Source organism: Petromyzon marinus, chromosome 6 (assembly GCF_048934315.1).
Source record: "Petromyzon marinus isolate PM22_M1 ecotype Great Lakes invasive population chromosome 6, UKy_Petmar_22M1.pri1.0, whole genome shotgun sequence".
In the NCBI taxonomy this organism is placed as follows: domain Eukaryota; kingdom Metazoa; phylum Chordata; class Hyperoartia; order Petromyzontiformes; family Petromyzontidae; genus Petromyzon; species Petromyzon marinus.
The window spans coordinates 8,031,885-8,057,007 of record NC_133672.1 but is presented as its reverse complement, the minus strand read 5'-3'; the positions used below and the strand labels follow the sequence as shown (position 1 = coordinate 8,057,007).

Genomic DNA, 25,123 nt, shown 5'->3' with positions numbered 1-25,123 from the left:
TTCTTTTACAGGGAAATTGAGTTTTCAGGTCCATACGGCGTACAGCCGAATCAATACAGGCAAAAAAAGTATTTGTATCTCCCCTGTGATGGGACTTTGTAGGATGAACGTGAAGATTTGTAAGGACACACGGGGTGACCGATAAGGTCTGAATTGATCTTTAATAAGGTAGGCACTGATAAGGGGTTGACACAGGTATAAATGTACTGAATATGTAAGGGAGCGGTGTTGTAGCGGGTTGACGTACTGCCCTTCAAACCTTGAGTTCGATTCCCGCTCACGGCCAACGCCAGTGACGATTATCTGAACCGATCCTGCGTCTCTCCTAGGTCGACTCGGCCTCAAATGGTTCTATGTTTAAACATCGCCAACTAGGGAGGCAAAGGCGGCCGGGCGTGGTGCCGGCCACCAACACCCCCTCCTCGTGTCCCGTATAGGCGCTCGCTAAGGGCACTCGCCCCAAACTATGCCGAGGACATACGGGGTGTCTGTGTATACTTCGTGTATTCGTAGGTGGTAGGGGCTTTTAGCGATCGCCTCTTAAGCTACAGCACGAGGGTCTGGGTATGACCAGCAACCACGCCCGACCGCCTTTGTCTCCCCAGCCCTGTGATTATTTACACATTGAACCAAGTAAATGGGTGACCACGATGCAGCGACAGGTTGTCCGTTGGGCTATAGGGTGCGACGGCGGGCAATGACTACACGGCTCCCGGCAGTCAACCTGCACCGACCAAGTGGTGAAGTATGGTCGAATAGCCATCACTGCCCGTACTGCGTGGTGGGTTGGGGGAGAGAAACTCTCATCCAGCAGTGGATTTGCTCTCAACGGGAACGTGGTTTGGATGTCCTGGACCCTGCTACGTAAACGTGGAAATGCCACAACGAAGACGTGCGAACAGTCAGGAGCGCAGCCCAGTGATATTTGTCTTTCGATTAAACTCTTAAAACGAAGCGACGCGGACTGTCGCTTCGTTTGAGGCTTTGTACTTTACCGTCAACCCTGCCCCCGCAGCAGACGACGCTTGTATTTAATGACGTCATCGCGAACTGCGACTTCCCCCCCTCCCCCACCTGGCACGTCATCCCTCGAAAAATCGGCGTGATCGCGCGTTTGACGTCGCGAACCGCGTAAATGACGTCTCGACGCGCCGCGATCCGCGTGCCATGACGTCGGAGGCGTAACACGGCCCGCGAAAAGCTGCTGAGAGATGACGTCGCCTCGCGTTCAGCTCTCGGGCCGACGTCATCGCGCAACGACGACGTCATCGCGCAACGCCGACGTCAGCGCGCAGGCCTCCTGAGGTGACGCCGTCGTTTCGCAACTTCCAGCGGCGGGGTTCGCGGGTGACGCAATTGCAAGCGGTCTTTAGCCCGGGCCTTCCGATTGGCCGGAGGAGTTGGCGGAAGTTCGGGGCGTGGTGCGGGGGGGGCGGGGTTAGTACCCCACGTGTTGTGCGCGGGGCCAATCGGCGCATTTCGCGCCCAACTTCGCGAGAAGGAAGTCGGTTGGTGGAGGCGTAAATAGCGCGGGATTTTATTCCTGTTTTTATTTTTTGTTTTATTTCGCTTCAGTTTTTTTCCCGTCTCAAGCCGAAGCCAAAGGTGCAGGCGAACGTTGACGTAAAATAAGTAAAAAAATGAAAACGTAAACCCCCCCCCCCACCACAACAGTTGGTTGGGTGTGAGAGCCGCGATCCCGCCCTCCGAGGCCTAAACTAGTCGAGCGCGGCCCGTAAAGATTCAAAACTAGAGACGAGACGTTGCGTAAACAAACGCGTTTAAGATCGTAACTTACGATGTGAAATTCCACAGCCTTGTTATAAATATGACCGTCGGTGGCTGTCTGAAGCCGGTGTGCACGCAGGGCGTTATCGTTGTCGAGAGTTAACTCCGGGCGATTGTAGATGCCGAGGCGCGCGGAGTTTTCCTGGGGTTCAACCGTGCCGCGCTCGGGGCTGTGCGGGGCCGTTACCTGCGCGGCGTCTAAACCCACGGGAACAGCCGCCTGCCATGCTCGTCTTAACTGGCGACGACGTCACCGCAGCTCTTGTGCCAGGCTAGGTGCACGTCCAGCCTCCCTTTAGGGTTGAGGGCTAGGCTGGCAGGTCATGGGACAGAGCCAGGTGTTATCGGTTGACTGAGATTGACTGGCGGATGTACAAGCTTGTGCTCCCGGCTATGCTAATTTACTGCCTTTTAGCCTGCCGGCGCTCCGCTCGTAGTTGTGAGCGTCGCTCCTTTGTTTTGTTGTTGTAGGGCGAATAAACCCCATCAGTCACATCTCTTCTCCAGCCCGTGCCGCGCCCGTTTAGCCCCCCTCTATCCGGCTAAACAAGCTGTTTGTTATGCGATCCCTGTTGGATGAGATCTTTCAAGGATCTGTAAGCTCACACAATCCAGTCTGGTAAAATCCAGGATGGATCGTAGGTAGGCATGACAGCCTTAATTTAAACACACGGACACACCCACCTACGTGCATGACAGCTACTGCTCTTGATGGTGGTTACAAGTGTTGTTCCCCGTGTGTATGGTATAGAATGCCTGATAAGGCATCTTCGATTTGGAAGCTGTGTCCTTGTAAATTAACAGTACGCATATTAAGTGGTATACTTGGTCTGGACTTTCTCTGTCAATTCGGCCTAAACGATTACACCCGTTGCATGATAGTGTATTCGCAATAAAAAAACATCACTGAAATAAATGTGCGCAGCGCTGCAGAGCCGCGCACGAACCATCTGGTGTACCATAATATGCGCTTCCCAAATTAGGAAAATCGTTGGATATTTGCCTTTATATGTGGAGGGCTTGTGCGGCAATTACTAAAGAGCGCAATGTTCAACATATCGGTATGCATATATATGCATACCGTATAATTTAATCAATTGTTGAAAGATATCGGTTCGCTTAGTTGCTCACGGCTAAAAACAGCGTTTGGATTGATGCTGGCCGACCTAAACAATGATTTTGTCGAGGCTTCTGGTTTATGGTTGAGTAATAAACTATCTTGAGTAAGTTTTACCGAACTTAATATTTGCACGTAAAACTTGTGGACAACACGGATTCATTACTGTCATTTGCTTTTTGTTAGCGCACAGGAAAATGGTGCACAGCAAGTTCACGATAGGCGAGGAGGTGATGGCGCGCTGGCCCGGCAGCTGCATGTGGTATAAGGTGCAGGTGCTGTCCTACAGTGAAGAAAGTAGCATCTATAACGTCAAGTATGAGGACGGAACCGAGCTGGAGCTGGAGACGAGCTCCATCAAGGTACCTGTGCTTCACAGCAGCCCTCCATTGTAGTATGACAAGTTGGTGTTTCTTCCAGTGACTCTGTCTTATGAGCAAATGACCCTGAGTGTGCACAATTTCATCAGATGTCAAATACAGAGTCGATACTGGGGTAGGCCACGTGGTAGTTTAGTACTGGGTTAAGCCACGTGGCAGTTTGTCAAGTTTACAAATACATCATCAATACGTGCCACAGTATTGATTAAATTCTGACCAAGAAAGCTCACTGGTGTCTTAAGCCTTTGAATGACTGAATTTAACATCAAAATATGATGACGTTTCACTCAAACTAATTTTTAGATTCATCAGGTAGTGAACCCGGATATCAAGTGCACTTCACTCGGAAATCGGGTTTAGTGATTGATTCTTGAAATGCGGTCACATTTAGACGCAATGTACTCTGAATCCGAACTGTCTTGCACTGAATCTGCATGCGTGAAGCATTGAGTATTACTTACCAGTATGCGTGTTATCTTGGGTGCTTACATTTTTTTACAGGAAGGAAATGCTTGTGAATAAGAATTGGCCAAACATCCCAATGTGGGATACTCCAGAAAGAGTCTAGATCAGACATGGGCAAAGTACGGCCCCCGGGCCGTATGCGGCCCGTTGGGCTTTTTAATCCGGCCCGCCGAACTTGTCCAAATATTATTATTAAATTAAATGTTACCTTTGTCCTGTAATGCCCCCATTTCCCCATTAGACGGCGCTGTTTTCATGATGTTTGATCAGTCACGTTACGACATGTTCTTGTATTGTTCATGTTCGTGCAATTTGTTAAATTGCCTTGCAAATAAATGCTTTGCTACCTGTTAAAGGCCAAATCCTTTCATGTATTGATTTTTACACGTCATTTATATTAGTTCACACAAACACTCCATCCATTTGTTCCTGGCCCGGCGCCTCTGTCAAATTTTAGAACCCATTGTGGCCCGCGAGTCTCAAAAAATGTGCCCACCCCTGGTCTAGATCCCCAGCAAGGCTTTATTCCTAGGCCATCAGTTTTAAGAGATTACATTTTTTTCAATTATCATGAGACGATTAAATTTCCATTCTAACGCTCGTAATAAAGCCGTTTACCATTACCACAGCTGAGAATGTCTGCATTAGTAGGGCTTCAATTGTCGTTGTAGTCATACTGTAAATGATTGCGACGCCCTCTTTAGTGGGGGCGAGTTTATACTCAAGAGAATAATATGAATGAATGTGGTGCAGCATATGTAAAAATCACAAAAATACATTTTAGCTCGAATTTCGTAAAATAACACCTGGAATGCAGCAGAGCTCGTCAAATATCTTAATTGAAGCAGGGTCTAGTCTAGATAGTGCTTGGATGGCTATTCACTTTTCACACCAGGTTGTTGTTGGCTGTGGAGCTATGTAGTAGGCAGCAGAGGGAAGTGCAACATTATACATTGTTGTAATGTACTTTTCACCTTCAATCTGCACAAATAATCCCCAAGACCCACATGTTGTTGGGAGGCCCTCATCCAATAATGCATTGTCAAAACGGGTGTACTTGTGTCGGTTTAAAACCAGCAAGCGAGCAAGTGATGAGATTTCTCTTGTGAATGTGCGTGCCTGTTGAGCAGAAGATCGGGTCTTTCCGCACACCTCGGAAGTCTCGCTCACGCTCTCGCTCTCGCTCGCGCTCCAAGTCCCCGGGTCGGCGATCCAATTCACCCGGGAGGCGCCCCCGCGCTCGCTCCCCAATCCGTTCCCCCAAAGTGAACGATAAGGAAGCCAAGAGCAGCAGGGCCACCAAGCCAGAAGAGGAGCCCGTTCAGACTACCACCAACCACACGGCCGTCATGCAGGTACCGCAGGCAGGGTTTTGGCACTGCAACAAGGCGAAACTCTGTGAAAGAGTCGAAATTGGTTCTATAATAGAACGCCGATTATTTAGCCTGTAGGCATGTCACGAGTCGCCTCTGTGGTGATTTGATTCACGAATATTTTAACGTTGTGGTGAACTACAAAGGGGGTTGTGTGAACCGATAACTTGCAACATATACGAATCCAAAGTAAGTCTCGCGCGCACCATTTACTCTTATCATAAGTGTAAGAATCGATTTTAATTGCTAGATCATTGCTCCGTTAACCACTGCGTTGGAAGTACTGTAACATCACAGGCTGCAAATACTTTACTTGTATTTTAATAGACAAAAATGTAATTTGTGATATTGAATGTTCCAATGATACTCATCACTATTATTAAAAGTAACACAATTAAAATACATTAAATTACGTGGAAGATGCATGACAAAAAATGAGGCTGCGAGGTGGCCAGGAGATGGCAGTAAAGCAAATGGAATCGTGAGCCTGTGTGTATGGAGCTTTATGTGTTACGCCCTTGTAACACATGGGTTTTCTTTGGCTACTCTGGTCTCCTCCAACATGCCAAATGCTCAGGATTACCTAGGTAAACAAAGAGCGTTATTATAATGGATCGATATGAAAGTGAAAGATGATCACTAAGCCGAAATGACAATATCCAACATTTCAAATATAATATTGCAACAGCAAAGTGATCCCTCCAATACGGTGCATACATTGTGAAAGTGGACTGAATGTTAGCAAAGTGTGAAACTTAGAAAGTGATTTTATTGTGTTCCAGGCTATCACAAAAGTGAAGGAAATCAGCAAAGAAAAGAATGGTGCGGAAACTGGGAAGCAGGCAGCCGTCGTCGTAAAGGTGCGTGGTTTGCCTCTGCAGTGTGGTTTTGTCTCATGAAAATGCCTGGGTCTTCGTTAGTGATTCCGTTTGTACATTCTCATTCTTCCTTGTATTGCTCAGTCAATTGTAAAAAAAACATGTCTCAGATGGCTATATTTTGGTGGTTTCATTTTGGAATTAATTAAAAAATATATATAACATTGCTCATTTGTCTCGCACAATTTGTAAAACAGTCTACACCAAGATGCTTCACACAAATAAACGTCGGTGCTTCACACCTATACACATGCATGCACAGATACTGGGATATATGCGCATGACATGGTGACGAGGTCATCGCTTTGGAACCCGCAGGGTAGAAACGTGCAAGTGCCTCACCGGCATTGGAGCATCACGATCCCCGTGCGTGTGCCCCTCCTGCCTTTGGTCTCCTACTCAGGAAAAGGCGATGAAGGAGGAAAAGGAGATGAAGAAGAAGAAGATGGGTGCCGTGGCTAGCGAGAGCAGCCCGTTAGTCATTTACCGCCTCAGGAGTCGGCAGGGCATCAATCAGCCCAAGGAGACGCCCCCCGTGGAACTTCCCAAGCTGTCCTCAAAACCGGAAGAGATCTGCGCTGAGCCGGGGCTCGGGGTGAAGCTCGGTAAGTCGGTGTTGCCTGCGGGGTATTGCTGGCAGCACTGCCGGGAGAAGCTGTGCTGAACCACTGTCGGTCTGGTGCCTAAGGCAGTGACTGCACCTGTGTAACTGGGTTCAAGTCCCTCACTGGTCACCACTAGTTGGATGTACACATGCCTAATTTGGTTAGGTATGGAACGATGTACCCTCCCCCCCCCCACTGATTCGATTAAGCGATTATCTCTCGTCTCATTATTCCCATCTATTATTTTTTTCTGATTTTGTTTGGCTGTTTTGTGCATGCATGTCATTTGCTTATAAATCACTTACTGCTTCTTGCACTATTTGATTTATGTATTGAATAATAATTGATTTTAATGTATTGATTGTTGCATCTTTCCTTATCTACTAAATGGCTAAATGACATCTACCAACAACGGATATTTGCCTTCGGATTTGGTTCCTGACTGAAAAAAAAGTAGAGGTGAGCCTTAAAAAATATTTTTATGACATTCGGTCATGTTGAATAGGGATTATGAATCAATACATTATGGTTATACCAAATTAGTGATATTTGAAACCTGTAGATTACCGAGGGCAATATCTTTATGTTATTGCTATTTTTTTTTGTTATTTAGTCCTCTACTGTGGTCAGTGCTTCCGTGAAGCCTCTCTTGCTTGGCCGATGTCAATGCATCCAGGGTGAAATAAAATATCAGATTTCTATGCTAATGTTACATAACATCTAACAACAATGATAATAAATGTAAAATGCTACGAATCTTTACATAATACAGTATAACATAATTGTTACAATTTACATCTATAATGAGCCAAGACTGTCAGTGTGTAATGAACGTGACGTCACGCCACGTCGGCCAGCCTCCCTCATTAATAATTATGAACAGGTGACGTCCTCCACATGGACCACCCCCCTGTCATTATTTATCATGAGCGAGTGATGACACTCCACATGTAGCACCCCCCCCCCCCCCCATCATTAATAATCATGAGCGGGTGACGTCACTCAATATCGAACAGCCCCCCTCATTAATGATCATGAAGAGGTGACGTCTTCCAAATGGACACACCCCCTCCCCCTCAGTAATAATTAGCGGGTGACGTCACTCCACATGGGGGGGGCGAGGCGCCTTCTCCCCCCTCCTCGGCGTCAACTTACAACCCTCACTACAAAGGCAGAACCCTCACGTCATGCGATCTCTGTAACGCTAATGAGACATAGAAGTAAAACGGACGTATGATGAACAAGGGATTATAACCTTTAAATGAAATAAGGCTGTGTCACCACGGCCTTACAAATTGCACACGAAATTGTTTTCGCTTGCAAGTTTCAGATTTACTGAAATACGCCCGTCCTTGGACAGGCAAAAGGCTAGTACACTATATATTAGCATTGTAACTGTTAATATTAATTGAAATGTGCTGGACAACATTATTGTGAATATACAGTAGTATTAACTACCGGTGCGAATGATCCAGGCAGTGTCATGCACCCATTGGCCTGGCTGCTGCTTGCTCCGATCGCGATTCGCGTGAATCCGTTGAGAGGCTTTGTTCCCCTTGGAAATTTTGAATCCGGCAGGGGTTTCACTCGCGAGCCTGGCTCGGGCTCCCTCCCCCGGTGACACCCGGCGGCTGTGTGTGGCTCGGCAGGCACGGCGCTGTTGCCGCTGGCTCTCCCGCTGGCGCTGCTCTACGTCCTGCATGTATGCTGCTCGGACGGCTGCAGCCTGCTGTCCCCCCCCGCCCCGCCCCCGGGCCTGGCCTCGCTGTGGGACATGTGCACGTTGGTTCTCTGCCTTGGCTGGTGTCTCTTCCAGGCCCTGCTCTGCCACCTGCCCCTTGGATATGTATGTGCACGCGAGCACTATTTGGTGCTCAGGGAGCTGAAGGGTGGGGGGGTCATGAATAATGGTGGTGCATGTGTCTCACCTTTACCTATTCAGGCGCTTTGCACAAAGCGGTTTTGGATTTTGAGTTGCAGTGTAACGGTTGTACTTGGTGTGATGAGTAAATGCACGTTCACCTACAGTTGCAATAAAGCTGCCAACTAGCGAAAATGTTTGCAAGTTGAGCTCAGCTGTACATGGTTAATGTGCACAGCACACAGCCAAGACTCTCCAATGTGACTGTAAGGACTTAAAGGGTGAATGTGTCGTAAATTGGGAATCCCTCAATGTGAGGCTGAAGAAGCCAGTGTCCCAAGTGCCTTATTTGTCACCTGAACATGTGCAGTCCCTCGGCAGCCGCATTGTCAATAAATAACTTTCTCAAATGCATATACAACTACAACACAGCCACATGGATGTCTTTATATGTGTATGAAGTTTAAGCATTTAATTTAGCTGCATGTGAAATTTACATTTTATGCATGTTACCCTGGGTGTTTAAGTTGAGTGTGTATGCTGCAGGGGTGTTTATGTTTTTTGCCATCACTTTGGCCAACTGTACACAAGCTACACGTCGTGGAATATTTGTCTTGACTCTACAAGAGGATCCCCACTGATGGAAACAAATACTAAAGACAGGTTGAATTGAGCCTGAGGTGGATGACCACTTTTGAGCTTGAAATATAACCACATTAACTGTGACATAGCCACTTTTGACGATATGTTTACTGGATGCATTGCATTAACTGCCAGTAGTGAGACATTGTTTTTAATGAATGCAGTTGAGATTAAGCACGTGTGTGACTTCTCGCATTTGTCACTTTTATGGAGTCTCTGGATATTTTGTACGTGCATAATTGGGCACATGACAAGGCTGTTAAACTTTTCAATACGTCCCACCTCCCACATTAATAGCGACAGGGATCTCTTATCGTGTTGGTAACAGATGGCTTTATTGCTTTTGAATTTTCAGGTCACGGAGAGGGTGCCACCAAACACGGAGCAGCGGTTGAAGTACAGGCTGAATGGTGAGTTTTGTGCGTCGGTGTCGTTTTTTTCTGTGCTGCTTATGCAGGCGTTTACTGTAAAGTGAGGAATGTCTCAAGTGGGGGGTAGGTTAGCAGCTGGTGGTGCTGCTTGGCAGCTCCACGGGAGACCCTGTGATGTTTGGTCTTCGCATGAGTAAGCCGATGCTCGGGCCAAATTGTCATGAAAATATATTTCCCGCAAATTACTTGAGAGACAGCCTCGGACCTTCTTGTGGGATGCAGATCAGTAGGCAAGCTTGTGTTGTCACAACGTTTTTGGGAATGGCATGTTAAAGTTGAACACTTTGTTGTCTAGTCCAGTGATGAGTGGTATATTTTTTTATCAGAAAAATTCTACTTTACACATGGACAAAATAAAGTTAATGTATGTTGAATAAATTATGCAATTTATTAAGTAACTTAAATCACCTGAACACGTGCTTTGGCCATGGCTCTGCCTCCCCATACTAAGTTTAAGCTACTGTGGAGATTCAGAGGTCAGAGAGCTGAGCTGGTACCCCTGAGATCTTAGATTGGAATCCAGGAAGTTACCTGTAATTACACTGGGTTCCCAAGCGTGAGTTGATGAGTTTAAGGTTTTATCAACTGGAGTTCCAGCTCTGAGATTCTAAATATTCGTTGCAATTGAACTTTACTCTCTCTGGCAGTGGGTGGGAAAGTCATGCCCTCTACCGTATGGACCAGTTCACTTGAAAGGATCTCTGAGATAGCTTTGCAATATCCGCTTCTGTCGGCTATTCTCAATGGGAAAGGTCGCATTGCTTTGCTTAGAGCTCCCAATGGATACTTTGTCTTATGACACGATGCCAATTGCACATTTAAAATAAAATAAATATGAAGCTGCTGTCCTGCATATGAATTTCTCACTTGAGCATTGCTTCCACCACAGGCATCCACGCCCTGGTGTTGAGCATCTCAGCATTCAGCCTCGCCAAGTACAAGGAGGCCTACGTTGCCTATGTTCACGACAAGTTCCTGCAGCTGGCCGTGTCGGCTGTGCTGCTTGCGTACCTGCTCTCTGCTTACCTGTTCGTGCGCGCACGTTGTGCCTCGCATATTGCTGTCGCCACTACCAGACGCCCCGGTGAGCACCCACTGAAGCTGGTGTTGGCACACACCCAACCAAGACATCAAGTGAAACCCATGCACACTGTTTTAATGATAGCGCGGGAACAAGAGCGGTTAACGTGCCTGAAACAAAGCGCCTGGTTGTTGTAAACAAAATGCATGCAAACTGTCTTTCTGCACCCGGGCAATCCTGCTTCATTCAATCCTGCTTTCTTTATGTTACTCATTGACACGATTTATTTGTGATAAGTCACACAAAATAATTCAGTTAGAGCTCATTCAACTTTTGCCCACTTTTATTTCTCCTCGAATTCTCACTACAGTCAAAATATGGAACTCATCTGTAGTGATGTTTTGTTTAAGAGGTGCCATGTAATGGTGATGATGAAGCACTTCATAAACATCCACTTTATCAGGAAACATCTTTTACGACTTCTTCTTTGGACGCGAGCTGAATCCCCGGATTGGAAACATGGATCTAAAGAGTTTCTTTGAATTGCGGCCTGGATTTATTGGCTGGGTAAGTAAGTCTATAACATTTTCTACTTTGTAGGTTATTGCTGGGATGGGATTTTTCATTCGGTTAAAACTGCATGCTGGAAGTTCCATGTGAAGATGCCAGTGCACAGGGGAGTTTTTTTGTTAAGAGGCCATGTAAAGGTTTTTCTGACTGCATGCTTGTGGATTACAGGCCATCATCAGCCTGGTCATGGTTCTTGAAGACCTCCAGAAGAATGAGGCGTTCTCGCCTGCCCTACTTCTCTACGTTGCCTTACAGTTCATCTATGTGGCTGACGTGTTGTGGAACGAGGTGAGCCAACAAATTCATTAATTTAACCTCCTCCACTGCAATGGTTCATGAGGCCAGACCAGATATGTCATTTGTCGGTAAAACCTGAGGTGGCATACATTTATCGGTTCTAATCTCTTAATGTGTCCCAACAATAAAATAATGTAATGATATCCACTTGAAATCATTGAGTTATCAAATAATTTGTTCTAGTCCTATAAATACATAGGTACAACTAAAGTTATACTCTCGCAAATGATACCAATTTCTGCTGAGGCCCATGAACGAAAACCTCGCCTGCTGGAGCTGTTGCTATGCCTTTTTTCAGCGCGCAGGCCACATTGAGAATCTAGCTCCCTACGGGCCAAGAGTGCCACGTGGAAACTTAGTTACACGTTGTCACATGAGCGAGTAACGTCACATTCTTAAACGTCGCGTGATCGAGCGTGACATCACACTTGGGAATAGTTATTGCTAGCATGTTTGCGGTGAGCCGCCCACCCATTTATTTGCCGAGCATTCACCGACCTTCGGGCCTGTCACATCCACGTTGCAGGCCAGAAAGTTTGCACACCCCTTACAGAGTCCCAAGTCTGGCTTTTAGGCGGCTTGCCTATTAATGTAACCTTGTTGCAAAATAACAAAAAATTCTAAAGATCATTTTTCCTCAGATATATACCTTCCATGTTCAACTTCTCGTAGGATTATCTTAGGCTCGTCTTCTGAAAAGTATTGTAATTCACCGAGCCTCGTAGATTATTTCACAGAAGGATCCTGATTCTATTGCATGGCTAATTCTGTTTTTTATTATGTGACAATGACAAAGCGTGCTTATTTAGCCGTCATAAAATGTTTAATATCAATACGTCTTCTAATGAAAGGAACTTAGAGGCATGATGATTACAAAGACACATGTTTGGCTGTGTGTATGCGGTTCGGACGGCGACAGGAGCGCAGTCTATCGACGGGCGACATCCCGCACAAATACTTTGGCTTCCTGCTGGCCTTTACCAACCTGGCGTGGATACCTTTTGCCTCTAGCCTGCCGGCCTACTACCTGGTACACCACCACCAGGAGCTCACCGCCTACTGGGCCGCAGCGATTTGCCTGCTGTACCGTACGTGCTGCCATCCTGTCCCACACAAGCACACGTATAACACATGTACCACTTGCAGTACGCACATGTGTACCATGCAAGACACACAAACAACGCGTAACATACACACATACCGCACACAACACACACAGCACATGCGCATGTGTGGTACAATTGTGCGTGCTTGTATGGTATATATGTGTGTTGTGTCACACACCACACACACAGCAGGGAAACTGGTTGCCCTGTAGTCCATCATTCAGCAAAAATCACAGCATAAACTACTGTGACATCAGATTTAAGTCATTCTTGGGGAGGGGGGCAGATTGGAGAAATACCGAAGGAAATACCCCCCATCTCTATGCTGTATGTATGTTGAACTTCTTTCGCACCGTATGTAGCCAACCGTGCTAATCGGAGGTGCTCTTCAGGTTGTATTAATTGTCAATATTTGTGTTATTGTAGAGAGCTCACAGACACGTTGGTTATCATTGATGTAGTCTTACTTTGTAAAATATGGCATGTGGTAACCAATTCTAGATTTAAAGCTTTCGTGACTGCTAGGATCCATACTCTTTGGTTCTATTGGGTAAAGTCACGTAGGTACTTTACCCAATAGAACCAAAGAGTATGTGGTAACCATATGCTTAAATATTATAATTTAACCAAAAGAGCACCTTTTGAAATTAATTGTTTTCATATTTTCTTCAGATAAATAAATCCTTTAGAAATGAAGTGTAAAAATAGGCTTCAGATATTCTTTTTAATATACTTAACTGTGCATTGAAATAATTTAAAAAATGTACATTTGTTTTATCTTTTTTTTAATTGAAATACTTTGAATCTAAAGAGGCACTATATTTACAAACTCCTGATTGTTTGACTTCCTTGTTTGCCTGCATAGTTGTGGGCTATGTCATCTCCCGGAGGGCGCACACGCAGAAGAATGCTCAGAGCGACAGTGCCGGAGATCGTAAGTAACCATCCCTGTTGGTCCTCATCATGAAGGTTTCGCTAGGCATTGTTAATGTTTTTTGCAACTGATTTTCTGACTGGTCAAGGTTGTGAAATCAGCTTTGTGGGGAGCGATAGTGTAGCGGTTAGTGTGAAGTGTTCTACGCCTTTCTCCACAGCTTGAAATCGGTTCCCATTGGCAACACCGAGTCGTGCGAGTGGCGGTTGTGTGTCAGAGGCGCTGCCCCCTGTTTGCGAGACCGACACTGCTTGTTCTGCTTGTGCCGCAGGTGGGAAACCTGCTGACAGCCGGAGTTCACCGGTGCTGGGCTCGTGGGGCCGCCTGCGCCACCCGGAGCTTCTAGGCGAGCTCTTGATGTTGCTTGCATGGAGCCTGCCTTGCGGTAATGATCCTGCCACAGGGTCCCTTTACACGGGGATTATGACCGACCTTGTACGTTTGTACATACGTGAACGTCAATGCAGTGTTTAATTTTCTAGAGGCAATTACTAAATTCGGTATTTGAAATAAGTTTTGCTGGCTGGGAGGGATGTATGGATGGGATCAGTTTTCAGTTTATTTGTTTCAGTTTATTTATTTGGTATAACCCTGTGAGCCATTCGGCTCTTGAATCGGGTGCAACCACAACAAACAAAAAAACGAACAAGAAAACATCTTATAGTGACTATGGGATGGTCGTGTCCAAATGCGTGCGGGTTTATAGTCTTTTATTTTTGAAAATATATTCCCCTCTTTCAGTATAATACACTTGCCACTGCTTTGTACGATGTATTAAGATGAAGTTGCATTTCGATGTTGTATACATTTTAATTGTATTGTAAAGCAAATATCCATGCAAGGGCTAAAATTAGTACTTCAGCCTTTGGTGGAAACTGTACACTCCTAAGGTGGCGGAAGGTCTTTATTCATGCTTTGATAGATAATTGGATTGGTGGTAACTAGTGCCAAATTTATATGTACACCCACATTACAATCGATGTAACAGTTGGCGCCTCGTAACTGGAGTCGATCCAATGAGACGTTATCGACGCACGCTTCAGAATTACGGTGCCTAGGGAGAGATTTTTGTGAAGGTATCTTGTAAATTTCCCTGTTATTGCCCTAGAGGCTGAGTGATGCCTTACCAAGTGCACGCGGTGTACTCGACTCCAATGCAGCATATAGAGTAATGATTATTTACAGCCCTTTGTCAATCCACTGGTGGATGAAGGCCTCTGTGTGCCCTGCTGTTCATGAGGGCTGGTCAGTGGGTTGGTGAATGGAGGGGGGGGGGTGCAAGAACAGTTCAGGTATCACTCACCACTGATGTTAGCCGTGGGCAGAAATCTAAATCAGGTTGCCAGGTTCATCGTGCAGTGCGCTAACCACTGTGCTGCCCTTACACCTCGACATGGATATACTCAGCCAAAAGTGAGTGCCATTTGCAGTGTGGTATGTTCAATAACAGCACAGGGATGACAGAGGCAGCCAGACGTAACTAATCACAATTGGGAAAGGGTTTACACCATTGGAACCTCCTTTGCCAGTAGCAAAATGTGATAATTGTTTTTTTACCCTTTTATTTGGCAACAAAACGGACACCTTTTTTTACAAGGAGTAGTGCGTCTTTTGGCATCATTTGGTCCAACACCACGTGAGACTAGGCTCTAAGGAAAGCTGTCTCGGGTGTGGACCAATCAATTTCAAGGACAGTGCATACATTATCAGAGTTATGTTTTTTGTTTGCATTCTGACCGCAGGTATTGTGGTCAATGCAAACATGACTCCTTGTAAAAAAAAGGTGTCAGTTTTGTTGCCAGATAAAAGGGTAAAAAAACAATTATCATATGGGAAAGGGTTGCTTGTGTAATGCTGGCCACTCTGGTTGCTTGTTTGCCATGCTGCTATTAATAAGCGATTCATTGGAAACCGGTACAAGGCCTGTTTTAACACCAGACAATGTAGAATTTTCTGCACATTGGGCCTTCCGGATCAACATTTTCCAGCAGCATTTGTGTCAGCAGGAAAACTATATATAATTTTTACTCATCAGCAGTTTGTGGCCTTTTAAACAAGTGTTTCCAGGTTTGCCGGTGTTAAAGGTAAGGACCAACATCATGTGGGGGGCTAAGTCGTACACAAAAACTCTGCAATCTGTATTGTCCTTGATGGGCACTTGCTAATAGCATTTGTCTCGGTCTGTTCAGCTTAACGGAGGGATCCCTGTGTATGTGTATGTCCAAGCAGGCTTCAGCCACCCACTGCCATACATCCCCGTCGTGTACTCCCTGGTGATGCTGCTGCATCGCGAGGCGCGGGGATGATCGCCAGGGCCGTCCCCAGCTCTCCGTCCTGTGTATACTAATCCACTCCCCTTTGTCTGTTGCGAGATAGTTCCTCACAAACATACACCCGAGTGTAAGTGGGAATGTGCAGACATTTGTAGTGTCTGCACGAGAGCTTCTGAGGTTTTAAATTATCTTTCCGCTATTTAATGAGTGGCTGAGACAAATATTCAGTGTATTTCAAAGTGTTGCCATTAAGGGTTGACACGTCCGCAAAAACAAAGAGCTCTTGTAGATCCATAGCTGGGTTGCACGTTACAAGTTGTCCAACACAAGTTTTAAGCTTTCTTTCTGAGAAAAATATTTTAAAGTGGAATTGGGCGACACTGATGTAGTGGTCCAGTGAAATTGCAGCAGGGTGACTGGTGCTTTTTAACAAGTCACTGGAGTCTTAAGACAATGCGCCTGAAAGTCACTTGCAATTTTTATAACAAAGTTTTATACTCACGTTGGACAGCCTGGGTAGGTTTTTTTGGATTGCTTTTTTTATATTTTTTTAAGTACGCGAGTATTGTCACTGATCTAGACTCGTTTCTGGCTTAGCAACACTCAAAACCTCTCGGATTTTTATTGCCTCTACTTTTTTATAAACACAAAACATCAATTTCCATCACCAAATTCATAACATGCCTTTCTGGAGGGTGCATCCGTGTGCTACGAAGTGACAAATTATTAATTTCTCGCCAGTTTAGACCCCGTAGCCTGTGTTAATGTAGATTTAAATAACGTTCATCCACTTTGTTTTACCTTTACCAGCTGCGAGTGCTGCAATTGCCATCAAACATTCATTTTCCCCGCTGCCTATGCCATAATAACCTTAGCTCGTGCAGACAAGTGCAGTCATTACTCATAATGCTTTTAAATGAAGAATGTGTGTTTTTGTTGCATTTCAGTGGAATTTTTATACAACTTGTTTACTTTTACGCAAGTGTTGTACGTGGTATTTTTACGTGTTCTCTGCTGTACATTGAGCCCTTTGCTCTTTTATGGAGAAAAAATACAAATGGATTAATGAACAAACATAAGCTTTCTTACATTGTGATTTTAAAGCTTGGCCTGGGTTTAAGAAGCCTTGCGTCTGAGCATTCACAGGCTGAGATCAGCCGTTCGTAAAGGGGGCTCTTCGCGAGTTGATCTTCTTTCCATCCCAAAGTTGATCTTCTTGCCATCGCAACAAGGGTGATCCAAACTGGGCATGTAATTGAATAACTGAACGATGCGTTGATGAAAGTCAATTCTTGTCAAGATTGATGCATTCACGCATTGAATCGTTTTCCTTAATCAAATGTTGCTTCTGCATTTAATGGAAAGTTGCGTCCAATCTTAATTTTGTGTTAATGCCAGAGCAGACAGGTGAGGGAGATGGACGAGGCCAGACAAAAAGTGCAAACAAAAGGCAAAAAATAGGGCGGTCAAGGGAGAGTCCAGTGTAGAAGACAAATACAGTGCAAGCAGATACAATTTAGACAAACGGCTAGCAGATGTGTCAAGGCTGTACTCAGCTGAGTGTAGATGAGATGGCGGGGAAGGATACTGGGGTATACTGTCGGTAGATGTGCAGCATACTTTCAAAGTCACCACTGTTACTTGCACCCAATTTCAAGGGTGATTAGTAGTCTATAGTGTCCATTGCTGTCAGTTTAATAAATATGTTTAACAAATGTTCATAAAGAAATTCACGCTCATATGGGGAGAAAGAAACATTTGATTCAAGCCTTGAGTTGCTACCCCTTATGCTACCCCTTATTCACATTTCTACAGGGTTGAATCATTCCAGTCTGTAATTGGTCCTCAGTATTTATATTTTTGCTGAGAACAACAAAGCCTTAAACGAAAGGGACTATAGAGTAATACTCTGCCTTTTGTAATATAAAAACAATTAACCTTTTTGCGGCATGTGACAATCGTTTTTCAATTCACATGACCATTGTTGACGAGCAGCCCCCTTGAAAATGTTACCTGTATGAAAAGCTTTATAAGGCAAAGGTGAAGCACGTTACGTGTCTATTCAGCGAGCCGTTTTTAATAAACCATGTTTTGACAAAAAAAAAACCACAAGGACATGTTCTTTGATTTATGCTCGGCGGGGTACACTGATGCTTTTTCAGAGGAGATGCACGGTCACCAATGCACACTTCATGGACCCCGGTGACTGGGGAGCCCGCACACGCGATGTCGGCTCCGACCCGGGAGATTGTTTGTGGAAGCCAGTGCATGGGGAAGCGTCTCATGGGCCCCGGTATGCGTGGTTCATGGGGCCGATTTAAACGGGATGTGTGATGCCGCACATTGGTTGTCTCTTGCTGTGGTGTATGTAAGATTATCTGCTCCGTTGTGGTGACCTGGGTGAGATTTTCTCCCAAAGAAAACCCGTACACATACAGACGCATTGACGTTTCTTCCAAACAGCCAAGTCCTCATGGCCAAGTGGTTTTCTGTTGATCAGTCACAGTACTTATTTTCAAGCCTGCAAATGTCAAACGCCTCATCCGATTTTCAAACCCCACAAACCAGCAGACGCATTATCAAGATCATCAGACTTGTAAAGCTGGGCCAGATGTGGGGGTCTGGACTGAAGTTTGAGCAGCAGAGAGAGGAAGTTTGTGGTAAAATTGCCGGTCATCACGATTCCGTCCTCGCACGCCGGAGAGCTGCATCTATGATCGCGGCAGTGCTGTTTCCATGGTCCCCAATTGTGGTCGAGACCTTGGCCAGGAACTGGGAGCCGATCGCCTTCCCTCCCATCGGACCACACACGGCCTGGGCCCAGTCCAGTGCTGGGAATGCATCGACCATCTCCTGCAACCGCAGGCACAATGACAGTGCCATCACGCCGTAGTCTTAACCAGCACGAAGCTCGGCAATAACTTCTGGCAAGGAGGTGTGACGCTGCATTGATGCACCTATGCATATTAATGTCACGACGTGAATTTTATTATTTGCCTAATGTAGATGTTTGTAAGTAATGGGTTCACATGAACCCTGTGGGCACTCGTGACCACTGCATTCACCACACTGTTAAATAAGCTATTTAATTGAATAATACTGAATCATCAATTCATAAATCATAAGGGGGGGGGGGAAGGGGGTGAATAATATTTTTAGTATAACGGTGTCATGCAAGTAATCCATAGCCAAAAGAGTAAAATGGATTTAACTCTCGTGTCCCAATGTGCGTCTATCGCATGACTGCCGTGTTTTCTGCTGCCGAAGGCTGGCCGGACAACTGTGCAGCAAGGGGTACCTCATGGCTCCAGATTTAGGCAAAAATGCCTTCTCAGGATATCTATTCTTGACTGCCATGTACAGGCAGTTTACGTGGACATGGAATGCGACCGCATGTCAATGCCAGACCAAGGCTAAGATCAGTGGCGAGTAATATTGGAGCCTGTCCTGGGCACCCCCGCGTGGAGAGGCTTTCATCCAGCAGTGGATTGAGAAAGTAATGTAAATCATTGTTCGTTATTATGGAATGTGATGACCCGATCCCAGGCGCTGAGCACTGGCACACTTTTGCTGCCCCAATGTTTGCCTAGTCATTAAAAGCATGTGTATCATTTCTCGGGCTGAGACTGAGACTCTAAAAGTATCCCAGTTGCCGCTTCACTAATCCAGAACCCCCCCGGTGGTCGCGCGTCGTTCGCTTGCGACGCTCACCTTTGGCACCTGACAGGCGCACAGGAGCTGCCCACCGGGCTGAATGCTCATCAGCAGGACGCGGGCGTCGGGCACCGCCCTGCTCAGTTCGTTCACCGTCCTCACTAGCACCTGCATGCAACCACGCGTGAGAGTGCGTTTGTAGAGTTGAATTGCCAACTTAATTTCAGAGTCCATTGTCTCTGTGCATGGTGGTGATTGTAGATATTCTTGGGTCTTTCGGTAAAGTCACGTAGATAGGTTCAACAAAAATAAAAAACTACGACGTTTCGATCGCAACACAAGCCGTCTCCTTTAGTGGCATCAGGGGGTTGCGTGAACCGATTCCAACGTACTGTATATGAATCTAAAATATTGATTCTCGCACGCACAATCGGCATTGTGAGCCGAGTAGTTGACGAATCAACGCGTCGTTGCGTGCCTATTAACCACTGCATATGCAGTTGTGTGAAATGCAAGCTGAAAATACTCCCTTCATTACCCAACGCTCCTTTATAACGATAGTCACGTGTTGGATTGCGATATTAATCGATGCATGGTAATCTGCTTATCGTGCAGTGCACCAAGGGCATTGTCAGCCAGTGCGGAGCCACTGCCCGTCGTGGCGGGGGCTCTGTGCACAATCCGCGACACCGAGCTGGCATTGCGCGAGCACCGATGCCACCACGCGGTCACTCATTCTGTAATTACCGACAGGTTTTCCGCCTCCATCACGTCCACAATGAGCGTCTCGTTCGCGTGTTTCTCCGCCAGGGTCTCGGCGGCTTTCTCGGCCTGAGCTCACAGCATGGCACAGGGCGGAATTTTATCAAAGAGGCATTTGTATAGTCGACAACATTCTCATATCTACGGTACCCTTAGCCTTCAATCGTCGATTTCTTTCCTCCCTGCATTGGCTCCCTGTAGAGTACAGAATCCACTTGAAGATTCTTCTTCTCACGTTTAATGCCTTGAATAAGTTGGCTCCTAAATGACTTACCGATCTACTTAAGTTTTATATTCCACTGCAAAAAACTTAGATTTGCTGTTTCTGATCTACTCATTCAATATTCAAAAGACCAGACTTGGTTCTGTTCCTTTCTTCTTCAGTCCATTCGGGAATCTGAGTCTGTTGCACTTTTAAATCGTGTCTTAAAACTCACCTCTTTTTACAACATGCTTTCTCCATAACTTAAGCTTCATGTAAAGCGCTTCGAGGCCTTGTGTGAATTGTGCTTTAGACAATCGAGTTTATTATTATTATTACCAGAGAGGTCCTGAGCTTGCGGACCGCTGTGTTGGCCTTGCGTTGCATGGTCTTGAGCATTTGCTGCAGCTCCTTCCGCTGCCACTGAGGCATCACCGCTCTGTCCACAACCTGTGGAGGTCGGCAAAAGGAAGACATGAACTCAACGTGTCATCAGTGCTTGCCGCCCGGTGTGTGTCACTGTTGACATCTTAGTGTAGATAAAGCAGCGACAGATTTTTCAATGAGCCGGCGTGTTACTCAAGCGGGCAAACTGGGTAATGAACAAGTACAATTTTGTCGACTGAGTCGCACATAAATATTTAATGCTACGCTTTGTAAACAAACTTATGTCAGCAATAAGGAAGCTGAATGTTAAATGGAAAAAAGTGTTGCACATACAGAGCTACGTACGCTTCCCAAACTCCACTGTTCAAGTCCCATGATGATGCACGTTACCATTCCCCCCCCCCCCCGCCCAAATCATCAGAAGCTTTCAATTTTTGTTAGAAAAACAGTCACCAACTTTGTTGTCGTAAAACTACTCTCGTAATTAAGCTGCATTGGAGGCGAGGTGACGGCTGAGCGAGACCCACGTCGGTGAGTTGGCCCACTTCCTTGGAGAGGCCCAGCAGATGAGGGAGCGAGGCCGCACCGTGGGCCACACGCGCGCCCAGCGAGTTTGTCTGCTGCGCCAGCGCCTCACCCGTCCGGCGAGCCTTCGCGCACACGTACAATGGACAAGGACCCCCGTGCAGCCTTGACAGGCTGTTGGAGCAAGTGCTATTATGAAGGCCGGCACGGCACAGGAAGGGGGGTGGGTGGCCAGCACCAAGCCCGTCTGCCTTTGTCTGCACAGTGGCAATGTTTACACACTGCACCAGGTATTCATTTGAGGCTAAGTCGACCTAGGGTAGGCCCAGGACTGGTTTAGATAATTGTCACTGGTGTTGGCCATGAGCAGAAATCAAACCCAGGTAACTAGGTTCGGAGCACAGCGTGCTAACTGTTACACGACCACGTACACACACGTGTACACACACGTGTACACACACGAGTTGGTCTTAGCCGAGTCAACAATGACTGCACACACAAAACTCAACCATATTACATGTGATTTTCCCCTAAATTCTGAAAATTGCAGCTTAAAACAAAACAAATGTTGGTCTGATTGGCATGTTGGGCAAAATAAAATGTGTGCTCCTAGTGTGGATAAGGGGTCCGTTGCAGATAAATGACATCTTCTTTTGACACAAGGTGGTTCACTTGTACGCTTATATGATCACGAATAGCATAATTGTATTGTAATGAAAAAAATATTCAGAACAAGTAATTAACATCTACCAGTCCTGCACTATGAAGGTGTTGACTGTGAATGTTTTCAATCACCAAACGTCCGAGGATTGGAAACCTTCACAATACAGCGTTGTTCCATGGTGTGGGGACTTTTGTTGTCCTTCCCCCCGCACCTCCGATTAGCACGGTTGGCTACGTACGATGTGAAAAAAGTTCAACATACATACTTGTTTGCCCGATTACGAGCAGCCATCGCGGGTACGGGGTAATCTCTGTCCCGTGTGTGCCCTGAAGGCCTCACCACCCCCGTGGCGCGCGTGGAGAGTGGACGAGCGATCTCACCTCGCGAGCCTCCCGGTCCGTGACGGCTACGACGCGGCTCAGCCCCTTGACCATTGCTCGCTCAGACACAATCACGAAATCCTCGATGAGACCCGTCCGCTGTAGGTGACTGAGTTGGAGGGTCAGGCGGGGTGGGGGGGAACAGGTGGGGGGGGGGGGAGAGCCACAAACGACAGATGCAAGGTCACGTTTGTGACTCGCATGACACGACAGTCCTGACCATTTTAGCAACTTGTACCGGTGGGTGGCCAATAGAGATGTACCAATACATGGATTGATAGTTTCATAGGCTCGTGATACTTGCATAAATCACATTTGTAAGAATCGATATTTTCAATCGGAGTGATTTGTAATGGAACCATGCGACCCCTCTGACAGCTAAGATCCACTACACTCACCGGAAGAATAAAACCCGATTTTTGAATCGGCTCATGATGCCAAATTACGACTGAATCAAAGCAAGGGCGTGAATCGTTTGACCTCGAGTGTCCAAATAAAGCATTTGGTTATGAAGCTTGGAACCCGGGAATCACTCCAGCAAAGTCTCATCAGCAGCACAAGCCACGCAAGCGGTGAGAAGTTCGGCGTGGCGGCAGTGGCGGTGTACGTACGTGCCACAGCAGAGTTCCACTGAGCCAGCGCGTTCCGTGTGCTGCTGCTGCTGCTGTAGAAGCAGCTGCTCGGCGGGAGTCCCCACTGACACCACGCGCACGTCCTCCGGGTAGTCCTGCGCACCAACAGCGCACAACTCCGTTCCTCTCCTCTGCCCTCCCCCCTTTCGTCCGTCTCTTCCACATCTCGAAGCCTCTCTTCAATTCGCTCATTCCGTACGACAGGGTGATTTTACCACGACAGGTAAATGGCACGAGGTGGTTGGATGACGAGAGCGATGAGGTGGCCACTGGATGAGCACTGAAGCCCGAGTGAGGCCGGACAGGGCTGTACACCCAGATAATTGGGGGCGTGTGACCACTCACGAACGCGAGCTTCCCATTGTTCAAAACATGAATAAGCGCCCCCCCCCCCCCCCCACTGATTGAAATACTGACGGTGAGGCTACACCCAGTGAGGCGTATGAGAGACATTCAAGATTTGAGGCAGGCAGCCACACGACATGGCTACCGCCTGCTACTGCCGGCAATGCTGAGGGCCACGCATTGGTCTTTGTAAGACGCGAGTAGCCCTATGAACATGGCTCGTCGTGTTCAATTATGATTAACGTGTACAGATTATTTGTTTAAAGAGACGTAGTCTAAAGAGACATGAAAGTTGGGAAATAATGTACACTGGCGTCATGTAAGCATTGAATATCCTGTATTTGGACGAGTAAGTCGAGTGCACTGAATCAAGTTATCGTCCGATATTCGGCAACTAGTGCTGTGCCCTGCCGCTGTGTTGTGCCCAGATGCGTGTGTGAGCGCGTGGAGGCGAGGGGACTGGCTGCAGTGATCCTCTTTTGGTGGAGAGCCAAGTGCATACACCAGACAATGGAAAAACATAGGAGAACTGGATGTTGCTTCAGCTTTGACTGGAGCTGAGATGATGATCGCTTTGTCTCGAGAGAAGACGGAAGTGAGCAAGGGTGACACTCCTCATACACTCCACCCATATATTACAGCCAGCCAACTGGCACATGAGCAAGGGGTTAAAAAAAACACCCCCGAAGCGCCAATTACGAATCTGAATTTCCGCTGCGGCTCTATTTCTAAGTTTACAATTCGGCAATGACACCGACAATGACCAATCGAAGGGCGACTAGGCCGAGGTACCCGACCTGCCCACGGACAGAATACCGGACGGACGTACATCCAACTCCGCTCGTCCACCACAAGAGGCCAAAGGGCAGCTTCCTAAAACGATGAGGCTGGAATTCACGTGTCCACCCGTGCGGTTGCGCGTGCCTCGTCCACGCAGCGCAGGTGGGGAATGCGGCGGGCCGAGGCGAGCGGGGCCTCCGTCACGAACACCCTCTCGTCGGCCGACACGAGGCGGCACACGGCCGCCTCCACGGAGCGGAGCTGATCCACCGACACGGGCGCCTGAGAACGCGCACGCGGCGGGGGGGGGGGGGCACGGCCAGACACGCGGCACCAAACCAGTTGCAGAGCGCACGGAAGAATGGCAACGCGCGGGCGCTCGCTCAGTTGAGCTGCTGGTGACTGGGCGGAATGTGCGGCGGCGAGCAGATGATGAAACCAATGGAAAAGGTCGCGTCTGGTTAATGTGCTCGTGTTTGTGCGTGTGTGGGTGTGCGTGTGGGGGAGTGGTAAGTGCTCACTAGCAGCACTTGCCCAACAGTTTGTTAAGGATACATGGGGGGGGTCTTTGTCTTTGGGGAGCGGTAGTGTCTCGGTTAGCGTACTGCACCATCAACTCGGCGACCCGAGTTCAATCTCGCTCATGGCCAACATCGGTGACGATGAACTGAACCTATCTTGGGCCTCCCCTAGGTCGACTCAGCCTTAAAGGATTAAAGGAGTACCTGGTGCGGTGTGTAAACCTAGACCACTAGGGAGTCAAAGGCACCCGGGCATGGTGCTGGCCACCCACCCTTTCGTGTTCCATGGCAGCTTTGATAGGTGTTCGCTAACAGCACTTGCCCTAACAGTCTGCTACAGCTATATGGGAGATCTTTGTGTGTGTATCACAATGGAAGTGGGATTCGGCAAATGTAACACGTGACCCTCGACTCCTCTTCGCATGCTCTCTACTCTAGGAGCCCAAGGTTTACTGTAACAAGTCTGTCGACCTCCACTCAATGGGAGGTCTCTGCTTGCTCCTGTTCTATTGCTGCCCCTTCTGAGAGAA

At 47.0% G+C, this 25,123-nt stretch overlaps 2 protein-coding genes across 5 annotated transcripts in view; one reads left to right on the top strand and one right to left on the bottom strand.

Annotated features, from left to right (window-relative positions):
* Positions 1–1,455: 1,455 nt before the first annotated feature.
* Positions 1,456–17,847, top strand: LOC116939578 (delta(14)-sterol reductase LBR-like). 4 transcript variants are annotated; one of them, XM_076065007.1, is made up of 14 exons: positions 1,456–1,605; positions 3,092–3,267; positions 4,881–5,105; positions 5,906–5,983; positions 6,405–6,606; positions 8,256–8,452; positions 9,465–9,519; positions 10,430–10,624; positions 11,025–11,128; positions 11,300–11,419; positions 12,348–12,516; positions 13,400–13,468; positions 13,740–13,853; positions 15,698–17,847. In XM_076065007.1, the coding sequence occupies exons 2-14, from the start codon at positions 3,103–3,105 to the stop codon at positions 15,772–15,774; spliced, it is 1,770 nt and encodes a 589-aa protein (XP_075921122.1). In that variant the 5' UTR covers positions 1,456–1,605; positions 3,092–3,102; the 3' UTR covers positions 15,775–17,847. The 4 variants fall into 4 exon arrangements, with proteins under 4 accessions (XP_075921122.1, XP_075921123.1, XP_075921121.1 ...); XM_076065008.1 differs by having other exon boundaries at positions 1,463–1,605; positions 3,099–3,267; XM_076065006.1 differs by lacking the exon at positions 1,456–1,605 and adding an exon at positions 1,656–2,064.
* The window catches only part of AARS2 (alanyl-tRNA synthetase 2, mitochondrial), a 20,544-nt gene continuing 12,487 nt past the window's right edge, over positions 17,067–25,123 (bottom strand). Inside the window, exons 15-22 of the mRNA XM_032948144.2 lie at positions 24,217–24,354; positions 22,927–23,042; positions 22,316–22,424; positions 21,274–21,396; positions 20,699–20,809; positions 20,143–20,226; positions 19,453–19,563; positions 17,067–18,594 (exon numbers count right to left, since the gene is read on the bottom strand). Of these exons, the coding sequence (XP_032804035.1) occupies positions 18,418–18,594; positions 19,453–19,563; positions 20,143–20,226; positions 20,699–20,809; positions 21,274–21,396; positions 22,316–22,424; positions 22,927–23,042; positions 24,217–24,354 (969 nt within the window). The 3' untranslated portion in view covers positions 17,067–18,417. The remainder of the gene's footprint in view (positions 18,595–19,452; positions 19,564–20,142; positions 20,227–20,698; positions 20,810–21,273; positions 21,397–22,315; positions 22,425–22,926; positions 23,043–24,216; positions 24,355–25,123) is intronic.

Bases quoted from the DNA above. Each gene is read 5' to 3' on its own strand.
- LOC116939578 (XM_076065006.1), top strand. From the start codon at position 1,908: ATGCCGAGGCGCGCGGAGTTTTCCTGGGGTTCAACCGTGCCGCGCTCG. The intron at 10,625-11,024 runs GTGAGCACCCAC...CCACTTTATCAG, and splicing joins CGCCACTACCAGACGCCCCG to GAAACATCTTTTACGACTTC. The intron at 13,854-15,697 runs GTAATGATCCTG...ATGTCCAAGCAG, and splicing joins TGCATGGAGCCTGCCTTGCG to GCTTCAGCCACCCACTGCCA.